The sequence below is a fragment of the Pungitius pungitius genome, chromosome 15 (assembly GCF_949316345.1).
Source record: "Pungitius pungitius chromosome 15, fPunPun2.1, whole genome shotgun sequence".
Classification (NCBI taxonomy): domain Eukaryota; kingdom Metazoa; phylum Chordata; class Actinopteri; order Perciformes; family Gasterosteidae; genus Pungitius; species Pungitius pungitius.
Window position 1 is genome coordinate 18,325,789 of NC_084914.1, and position 11,456 is coordinate 18,337,244.

Consider the following 11,456-nt stretch of genomic DNA (forward strand, 5'->3'; position numbering starts at 1 on the left):
AAGCAAGACTTTTCCATGAGTGACATACTATGTCAAACATGGTTCCACAGCCCATTCCCTAATGTCCTCAATGGCTTTACTCCCTCGATTTATTCCCTTAGTAGTATTGTAAATATGGGTTCATGGTCTCGGCCTCAGTCTTCTTCAATACAGGATGTTCATTTAGTAAATTATTATTAATTTGAGTCAAATAGACCATAAAGCAGTATGCTTATACGTCACCCCATTACATTCCAAACGCTGTAAACAACGAGGCGAGAGCCTTCACCCACGATGGTGACAGTAAAATGGCAGAAACTAGAGGCCTCAGAACGGCACAAACCAATCCATCTACTTCCGACTATGCATAGGTCTCTTTGTTCAACACAGCATGATGTTCATTGAGTAAATGATGGTCCATTTAGAGTCACAGCTCAGCATTGTCCTGTCCTCTTAGCATTCTGTGGGAGCTGCACCCTTTCATATCATTTCAGTTTGTAAAAAAACAAGATGGCAACAGCCAAATTAAAGCCATTAGGTACATTTTGCAGTGCTTGGTTGTCTGCCTTGGTGTCTGATACAGATACTCTGTAAGTGTATCTCTGCCTGCTCCGTTGCTCTTTCACCAGTGTCTGTTATGGCTTTGCATCATTGTGAATACTGACTATGCTGGCTTCCTCATTTGCTCTTATTGTTGTCTTTTTTTCTTTCTTTGTGCTTTTTTGTGTGTCGACAGTGAAGGCGCTCGCAAACAGCCACGCATCCATCAGCATTACTGCAATGCCAACAGCACCACGGGGTCTTGACACCTCTGGGCCTCCATAGATCCATCATGTCTGTCTTTTCCATCCATCCGCCCATGCTTCGTCTTGCCCTGCGTCCCCTCTGCCGCCTGCAGCCGCCTCACTGTGTGTGGCATCGATGTTGTGTGTGTTGGACTGGAGAGAGTGGATCAAATGAGAGACGTGCATAACACTAAAATACCATCAAAAAACGACGTTTTTTTTTTTTACATGTACGGTTAATGCGGAGGAACAAACCTGTACACGGGATTCTCTTGCAAACCATCCGGCATATTTCTGCATTATTATGATAGAATACCTTCCTTGCATTCAGATGAAACATAGCTTGTTGTACAGCAATATTTATATATCTTTATATTATATATATTATATGTCTTAGTACAGGGGTGCCCACACTTTTTTCCGGCTCCCGACCTACTTTTCAAAGTCGTGGCGATCTCACCACCCCCCAATGGCAGCCGATCTGCTGGTACTGCCTTGGCGATCGACTTAGTGGGCCCCCCTGTCTTAGTACAACTAGAACGGCGGTGTGAAACAAGGCGTCGGGGAATGAGGCCTACAAGCCCCTCGCCATACATTCAAGAGGGCTGTTATGGTATTCACATGAACACACACACACACACACACACGTCTGTCTTTTTCCTGACATGTTCTCACCCCCCCCCCCCCCCCCCCTCCCCCCCGACCGCACTCTCCCCCAGGAGAGGAGGCTCCCACCTCCAGTGCCAAAAAAGCCACCCAAGGGCCCCCCCCACCACCACCCCCCTCTGGCCAGAGACCGGTCGCTGGAGAGCTCGGAGAAACAGCGGCAGGAGGCCAGGAGGCGCCTCATGGCCGCCAAGCGGGCTGCATCCGTGCGGCAGAACTCGGCCACGGAGAGCGCCGACAGCATCGAGATCTACATCCCCGAGGCGCAGACGAGGCTATGAGGACACGCACCAGTCGGCATGCGGGGTGTGTGTGTGGGCAACCAAGTACCAGTCCCTGTAGTTTTTGGAGTCATTTTCTTCCAGGTTATAACTAATCAGAACACAAACCTCATACAACTGCTAGGGTCAGCTGAAAAAACGTTCTCTATCTCTAATATTAAGAAGGAGCTCCTTATTGAGTCATCAGATCTCTTCTCACAATCATCAGATTTAGATATTTTATTCATGGTGTTTCAAGAAGTTTAGGTCAGCAGTCGGATGGTTGTTTTAATTTCTTGATCAGATATCAATTTCTTCCCAATAATGCCAACCCCCCCCTCCCAAGATATTATTGGTAACATAACCAGATAACACTATTTATAGCCCCAAAACAAGCAGTTCTCCTCAACTAAAGAAATGTTCCAGTGTTCCTAAGGTGCTTTTACTTAGTTCAAGTAACTTATGAACTTAATAAACGCCATATGAAGAAGCTACTTAACAAACCTGCACCAAACCTAAGAACAACGTGACCCTACACAGGACGTTTATATGGAAAGACACGTGTAAAAGTGAAGTGACGTGTGCTGCTTCCCCCTCACAGGAGCTGGTCTCACTTGGGTTGGATGTTTTGCCTGTAGGTCCTCGGGTTGTGTTACACATCCATAAGCAAGAGATGGACAATCAGACACAGATACACCGAGTAAACACACAATCATCAACATTGTCAAACGACAATGACAACACTTGAATTGCAAACTGGTTCTCGCTCATGTAGAAACATAGAAAAGGAGGAGAAGGAGAGGCCGCCATGATCACTGTTGATCTTCCATCTCTCATGCCATCCCAACAACGCGTCACTTATTTATTGGACTTTATGTAATGATCAGCTGCAGTGCTCTTCCTCTATATGAACCCTCTTAATAACCGGGATGATATCTTAGAGGAAATTTGTTTATTTTAATTCACTTTTTACCCACCAGTCGAGTAGGAAGGCAGCACATTTCACAACCAATCAAATCTCAAATAGGAGTTACCAACTTCTTAAAAGCGCTTATTACTTATAATTAGGTTCCAAACCGTCTGATGGCTGGTGAGGTTTCACCCTTTGGGTTTTAGCAATTCAGCTTTTGATGACCAAAACTATTTTAAAAGTTGTAAATAACATAGTTTTCTTTTAACTCTGTAACATGGAGAGCCATCAAGTGAATTATAAAGTGCTGAAAGTGTCAAAGCTGCGCTACGTTACAGTGAGAAAAAGGCCTCATAATGTTTGGAAATGAATTGGTTAGGGTCTGTGAGCGATCCCCACTTTTGCATAACACTTGTGATGTGATCTTCAAGTCTGTTCTGCTTGGATATTTGAGATAATTTGTATTTTACACGATACAAAGCAATTACAAGCAATATTTAGTTGAGCGTGTAGGCTTCATTTAAATGTAACACAATACCCCATAATTAAGGGGACGGAAAAAGGACCTGTTAAATGTGGAGTGCGGTTTTATTATCATCATGGCTTCGTTAGAGATGTCCTGTAGTATTTTGACAGGCCACAGCTGTAAAACAGGCCCATGCAACTTTAGAGACAGGAACAGAAATGACAATATGGCTGGCTGTGAAATGTTATAAAAGATTTTGTTTTTTTAATTCTGAAGAGATATATTGGGCTGAACAGAGGAGTGAATATGAAAGGTAAAGTTTTCTTCTAAAACATAAATGCATTGACAATTACAAGCAACCTATATAGACCTGTGTGATGGCCATTATAGGTCTTTTTTCATAATGGAGGATTAATCTTCCCCAGATCTTAAACGTATTCATTGTTCCCTACAAAAGCCTTTATGCACCATGGTAGACTTGTTATATAAAAATATATCTGTGGTATATTTTATATATACGTTGCTGTGATATTACAATACAAAAACATAGAATCTGTTTAAATGTATTTCTAATTTCAGTTCACCTTTTACCTTGGTGCTTTATTTTAATAAATATTCAAGCCAGGTATGTTATTTTTATATTGTCAAGGCTAGCATAGCAAGCTAAGCACAGCTAGCATATTAGAGCATTGCTTTTGTTGCTGAATATCCATCAATATATTCTTGATATGCAACTTTAAAATAAAATCCAGCCTCATTGCCATTTCTGCTCCTGTCAATTTAAAAGGACTACATGTGAGTCCCTTTACCCTTTTTCATGAGCCCTGATGAGTCACTAAAGAGGTGTGTCTTCTGTGTCCCCATCTTTGTCAAGTCTCAGGAAATAACCCCTGATGATGTGACAAGGATGTCACTTAGGTTATCTCACGTTGGGCTTGGAGAGTTCAGAGACCAGAAAGTGTTACTAGTGGAGGTGTGGAGTCAGAAAGCTGTAGGTTTTTCTTCAGGAACGAAGCGTATTCGAAAAAGAAGCTTTTAAGATGCATTAAGGGAAACGTAGGCTCTATTACCTCAGATGTTGCTGCTTCAATCCGTCTCCTGAGTGTCAGACAAAGTGATACGTAAAGACAAAAAGCCCCAAAACAAACATAAACAAGAAGATATGAAAAAGCACATGTAGTGAATGATTAACTTTGGACAAGTCGTAGACATTGTTGACAGATGTGGTCATGGACGCTTGCTGACGAGGGTTCCTATGTGCCACAAGAAGACATTCCATTTCATCCTCCAAAGCACACCTGACTTCAGCAGACACAAAGAAACACAAGATGACTTTTTTTGGGCCACTTCACATTGTTTATCTGTGATAACGCCATTTGTACTACTACTTATGCCAACATTTTTTGTGACAACCTCTAACTGCCATTCATCTCCAGAGCAACACTGGAAGTCAGTTGCAGGATTCACAGGATTCGATCCTACGCTGATGATGACCTGTTGTTATTGAAAGTATTCAGTATTTATATTCTTCTTTTTAAAGATCGGTTGTGTGTGTGTGTGTGGGTACGTGTGTGTGTTTGTCATTTTGTACAGGATCTAATTACCTCTGTGTTTAAACGATGATGACGGTGACAATGACCGTGAGCCATATTCAATGTGAAATACCCTTCTTATCAAGAGGAAAGGGCCATACAAATGCTGAAAGATTTCTTTATTCTGTTTCTTTGAGCATTGACTGAATCATTTATTTTGTGTTCCAGTAGCAAGCTTACTGTCTGTGTGTTTGGGAGGAACAGTAGAGCAGGAACAACATCACACGGGCCGAGGGAACCATTGGAACCTTTGGTGTATATTAGAAGCTTCCCAGATCAAAGCGCTGATGACTTTCAGACATGATGACAAACATACAATATGGTCGGAGATGCAAGCCGACAGCCATATCTGTCTGAACTTGGAGATGGTGTATCAAAACTGACAGGAAAACCATGTGAAATCTGTGTAAGATCAGGGTAGCCAGTATTGAAACAGAATTGTTTTCAATTAGTTTGCATCTTAGCAGTTACTGTAAAACTCCACTTTAAGTCATTAAAATGTTGTGTTTGAAAATGAACAATTAAGAAAGGTCAACGCAACTTGAATGAAAAATGGAATCAAACTCAAATCGGCAGAAACTGTGCCACCGAAAAATCAGAGTGAAACGGCAAAATGGACTTTGCTTAAGTTACGTTTTGTTTGCACTATAAAAATTGCATTGAATAAAGAAAAGGAAATAAAACAAGGTACATTTTTTAAAACCACCATGTAGAACATAACTAAAGGAAAATCATTCAGTTCAAAAGTAATAATGTGTGTGGAAAAAGTGGAAATCTATTCACCAATACAAGCATCGTATTCTCTTTCCTGCATCAGGAGTTTCCTATGTCAGGAAATTGGACTTTTTACTAATATGAAACATCTTCAATTGAGTTATTCATGTCAATCAATCATATTGATATAATCAGCAACATAAACCTGATTGGAAGTTTCACACTGCCATGATTTCAATGGAATTACATTCCTGTTTAAGTGCAACCTTTATACATGCCATGTCCAAACGATTACTAACAATTCATTACAATTTGGTTACATGATGCACAAAAACATTTAAAATCAAATGACATTTTTTATTTTATCCTTTGGCAGTCTTGGCCTTTCACAGGGGACAACCTTGGATGTAATGCTGCTGCTTTTCCTCAGGAAGAGATGGGAAATGTGGTCTTTAAAATCAGCGTCTCCCAGACATGTTGGTCTGTTTTTCAAACTGTGTGCGCGAGTGTCTGTGTGTTGTATTGTTTGTATGCAGTCCATTTGTAAATATAACCATTATGGAAGATGCACTGTGTGTGTGTGTGTGTGTGTGTGTGTGTGTGACGTCTCTTTAAAGTGCTTCCTGAGTACCTTGTTTTCTATGTTGGGCCTTTCCTCAGTACGGTCTAGTAGCCTCATCGACTCATTCTGTACATTAACTCTCCACTCGTGTTTGTACAGCAATCGTTTGAGGGTATTTCATGACGCATGCAGGCACAATATTAGTATTTATGAATCTATATCTAAGTTTGGAACATGTATTTGGTTTATTTTTGCTCTTATTTATTGATTTCTTTTTTAACTATGACATTCTGTTGTAGTGGTCTGTCACGCTCTTCTGGTCTTACGTTGTATTGTAAAGAGATGATTATAAGTCCATAACTATTGATCAACCCATAATAAAATTAAATATCAACTCTTCTCCCACGACTGATCTCTTCCCGTTTGGAACAAGAAGGCAGGCCAGTGTGTGGTACCTTTCACATTCAGACCAAGCTCCGCCCGCTTTTCACACATTTCAAAGGTCTATAGTAATAGTTGTTCAAATGTTCAAATCAGCTTAATTATTTGCAACAATAGCAGACTATTTTGTTATGGAAAAAAACATACACCCTACTTTTAAATCATGTTTTTGTTCTGTTAATTTGACAGTAATATTAAGGAGTAATCTGATTTGAAATTTTAAAAAGCCACCTGGAATCTTCTACATCTCGCCCACAATTGGCTGGGAGAGACTCCAGCCCCCCGCGCCCCCGCGTGCAGGATAAGCGGTTTGAGCACCTGCCCCCCAAAATGTCTATGCAAGTGCCTGGTTATATTTATTTCAGACTGACAAAGGTTCAGAAGCATATTATGGTTTGAAAACATAAAAACTCAAAACCAAGTTATTGCATCTTCCACATCAGTATCCTGCCAACCTTTCAGAAGAAAAGCTAGCGAACACATTGAGGGATTCTACCCAATAGAAAAACACACTGCTTTTATTTTGAAACACAAAAAGAGCTATAAGGTGTTGTGTTTAAAAGTCACTTTAGATTCATCCTGGTCTATAGACACAAACAACGAAACTGCAGTGATTTTGTTGATGTCGTCATATCTGTTGACTTTCCCAAACTCCGACCATCAAGGAGACGGACACTAACACGCGCGCTGAGTCCGAGTGTGTTCCCCTCCGTGAACGCACGGGGGCGCTGCTGCGCGGAACATTAGATGACCTGCGGCCGCTGCAAGGTGCGACCAGCGTGGTACTGCAGGTCCTCCGGAGGGATCCGAGCATGCGCGCCAAAGAGTGGCCGGCACGTGCAAAGTGCGGTGCCTGTGGACATCACGCATTCACACTTACTGCACGACATTGTTATTGTTATTATCTTTGTTATATTATTTTACAAGGCATGCCATTTAAACACTAAATTAAATAATAGCTTTAGCATAGAGAAAAATATGACACACCCAAACATGCACACACACACACACACACACACACACACACACACGCTTAGACAAAGAACACAGACAGAATGTATTAATAATATCATGTTATGGGAATAATAATCTAGGAGAATCAAATTGTTTTCACCTACTATTTCCTTTTTTAAGACTTCTTAGGCTGCTGTGGAAAGGTTGGTGTTTTTTATCAAGGTTCCTAACTGTATGAAAAGCAAATGTAGAATTTTCTAAATGAAAGGGCCTTCGATGCTTCCTCTCTTCCCTCCTTTGGCCTAGGAAACTATGAAATGGAAAGAAGATGTTGCAACAGTGTCTATTAAAGTGATGCACCATTGGGCCGTCAACAAAAACCAACAGGATGACGATTTTGTACTGACACAACAATAATTATTCATACAGTCAAATACTTACAGAACAACCATTTTGATTTTTAATTCATTCATTCATTACAAAGAAGTCAAATGATATGATCAACCAATATAAATAATTAATTTTTATAGGAGGAAATACACACACAGACAGACATGCATATCTCCATAACTCAACCCAATATTTATACATAGAGTTTTTGACTTTTGATCTTTGTTTAGGTTATTATGTAATGCCCCCCGTCCACATTAAAGCTGAAAATCTTATGTGATGAAATGTGAGTGTTTCAGCCAAAGGAGAGAAAGCGATAACAGGAATCATCAGTGTGTGTCTCAGATGTGTTCGTGGTCACTGTGACATCACCCATTGGTTTGAAGCCTCCATTCAGGGAGATGCATGTAATAATCCCTGGGATGAACGTATGTTGTGAAACCTGCACTCACTTGCAGGAGCCGGATCACATGTGAGGAATTTACTTGTTTCACTTTTATTTGATTGTTGGACAAAAGTGTTTTCTTCCTCTCTTTTTTCTTGAACCTTTTGGAGACTAGCCTCTTTTTTGGACTCTGCTCTGTAAATGGCACACCCATGATAAAATGTGTAATGACTCTCGAACTGCTTTGTCTATTTGTACAATTTATTTGTGTGGTGGTAAAGCAGAACCCATGTAAGTGCTATAATGTGCGACAATCAGTTTATATGTTACTGTTGATATTATGGTATTGGGTAATTATTATATATATATTCTTATTTTTTCCATCTTCACCTTATTGACCCCCTATTTGGAGTCCATATTATTGTAAACCTTCAAATATGAATAAAAAATATGAAGAGGTGTTAATCTGTCAGGCCACATGTGATAAAAAGGTTGGGCCACCTTGTTCTTCGATAAGAAAATCAAAAGATTAAAAGAACTACAATTGCAACACCTTTAGTTTGAAATGTCATAAACTCTTTTGGTTGAAATTATGGTTATTATTATTACATTTTCATTAAATAGTGAGGTATGGAATATGGCAAAAATAAAAAAAGAAATGTGAGGAATAATGCGAGGAATGTGAAGAGTTTTGGTATGTTGAAGGGAAAGGGCTCTTTTACTTTCTGTTTTTAACAAGGATTTCAATTGTATCGAGTACAATTATTTTCATTAATTTACTTACCAATATGGCTTAACGGATGAGTAAACACTACAATAAATAAAAGCTTGTTTGACCATATTGTTTTTTCCCCACTAAATTCTTCTTGTTGACCTATGTGTGTGCGCACGGCCCAGCAGTTTCCCGTCCTTTAATTCGATTGGTCAACTTGCAAATGGGGATGGACTGGCACCTCGAAGATTTATCATCACAAGTACACAGGTACGATACGAACACGTCACAAATATGACGTAGACAAGAATGACTATAAGCACAAAAGTGTGCGGTTATTGGTTATCGAGGCCCAATGTTCTAAACTAGTGTTTCTCAACTGGTTTCTCAACCGTTTGTAGTGGGTCGCGGGCCATTGCATGGAAAAAAAAAAGTTTAAAAAAAAACTGTATGTATGAAAAAATTCATCCTGGGATTTTATTTTGAAGGGACTTTCTCTAATGCAGCGGAGTGTCTGTGTTTTTCCGGCTCGTCCGTCCATGTTTTCAGTCAGCGCGGCAATTAGAATGCGGAAGCACCCCCCCCCCCCCTTTTTTTCAGAAAAACTTTTCCAGGTAGATTTCACAAAACAGGCAAATTTGCAAGCAGGAGATTCCCTGAGCGGGACCCCTGACAGTGTTTGGGTTAAGTAGTTCCTGCATCTCTGTTAATCTCCTCCTATCCGCCCTGAAGCCGTCAGCAGCCCCCCAGGGCAGAGCCGACTCTCTCTCCAGGCTCATCACATATTAGCCCTGCTCCTAGTCTGCAGCTCCCAGGATTAACTGTCAAACCAATTAGAGGTCGAGCAAAATGCCCCCCACGCCCCCCCAACCCCGCCACCACCAGACCCTGTCAGAAAGACTCTAGCTGTGTTTCTGCTTGACATCTTGTAGAGGAAAGGAAACGGGAAGGCTGTTTTTCCACGAGGGAGGTGTGGCAGAATAATGACCCCCACCTTCCACCTTCTCTTCCTACAACAGCTACTGTCAAGGTGTCCTTGAGCAAGGCAACCGACCTTCAGCTAAGCCAGAAGAGTGGTTCAATATCTAGAAACAAAAGCATGTTGTCAGGCAAGTTTTAGTGTAGTCTTTTTTTGTAATGGTTTAGGTGACATTTAGTCATGAATCCACTTCCTGTTAGATGTCCTCATTTAGTCATGAATCCACTTCCTGTTAGATGTCCTCATTTAGTCTTGAATCCACTTCCTGTTAGATGTCCTCATTTAGTCATGAATCCACTTCCTGTTAGAGTGTCCTCATTTAGTCATGAATCCACTTCCTGTTAGATGTCCTCATTTAGTCATGAATCCACTTCCTGTTAGATGTCCTCATTTAGTCATGAATCTACTTCCTGTTAGATGTCCTCATTTAGTCATGAATCCAATTCCTGTTAGATGTCCTCATTTAGTCATGAATCCACTTCCTGTTAGATGTCCTCATTTAGTCATGAATCCACTTCCTGTTAGATGTCCTCATTTAGTCATGAATCCACTTCCTGTTAGATGTCCCCATTTAGTCATGAATCCACTTCCTGTTAGATGTCCTCATTTAGTCATGAATCCACTTCCTGTTAGATGTCCTCATTTAGTCATGAATCCACTTCCTGTTAAATGTCCTCATTCAGTCATGAATCCACTTCCTGTTAGAGTGTCCTCATTTAGTCATGAATCCACTTCCTGTTAGAGTGTCCTCATTTAGTCATGAATCCACTTCCTGTTAGATGTCCTCATTTAGTCATGAATCCACTTCCTGTTAGATGTCCTCATTCAGTCATGAATCCACTTCCTGTTAGAGTGTCCTCATTTAGTCATGAATCCACTTCCTGTTAGAGTGTCCTCATTTAGTCATGAATCCACTTCCTGTTAGAGTGTCCTCATTTAGTCATGAATCCACTTCCTGTTAGATGTCCTCATTCAGTCATGAATCCACTTCCTGTTAGATGTCCTCATTCAGTCATGAATCCACTTCCTGTTAGATGTCCTCATTTAGTCATGAATCCACTTCCTGTTAGAGTGTCCTCATTTAGTCATGAATCCACTTCCTTAAAGTGGATTAAAATAATAGTATGTTTCCTTAGTGGCTTTGTTGCCTAACCATTATCTTCTGTGATGACGGAAAGTTATATAACAAATGTGGATGCAAGGGTGTAACCACACATTCTTTGGGGGGGTCGTGTTCCCCCCCATATTGAGAAAATACCAATCCGTCCCCCCCAATATACAGCAGAAAACATGCAAAAAAAAATACATGTTCGCCTTTTATGGACCCTGTCAATCGATCGGCCTCTTGTTATGTCTTCTTTATTTTCAATTTATTTCCGTTTGTTAATAAAAACACAAGTGTGTGAATCCCCCCCTCCTAATTGTACGACTTGCCTCGTTCTGCGTTGTCATGGTTACCTATCACTTTTTCATCAGTCAGTTGATAGCAAAGAAAGTAACTTGTTAACTTGTTGGAGAAGAGCCAGAGTAATGGAGCATTTGAGGTTCCTTGAAAAGCAGCGAAAACTGGACCAGCAGCCAAGCATACAGTAGGTAACTTGATACCGAGCTAAATGTGTAATTCAATTCAATTCAATTCATTTTATTTTGGATGTCACTTG

The 11,456-nt window shown here is 40.5% G+C and overlaps 1 protein-coding gene across 6 annotated transcripts in view; it reads left to right on the forward strand.

The window, feature by feature from the left end:
- Window positions 1-2,859, forward strand: part of LOC119209263 (disks large-associated protein 1-like) — a 73,815-nt gene extending 70,956 nt beyond the window's left edge. For 5 of the 6 annotated variants that reach the window (XM_037458451.2, XM_062557534.1, XM_062557535.1 and 2 more), the window contains one exon: window positions 1,484-2,859. In XM_037458451.2, coding sequence (XP_037314348.2) covers window positions 1,484-1,711 — 228 coding nt within the window. In that variant the 3' untranslated portion in view covers window positions 1,712-2,859. Of the gene's footprint in view, window positions 1-715; window positions 1,405-1,483 lie in introns of those variants that run through there. The other variant, XM_062557537.1, reaches the window with a different exon arrangement.
- The last annotated feature ends 8,597 nt before the right edge of the window (window positions 2,860-11,456 follow it).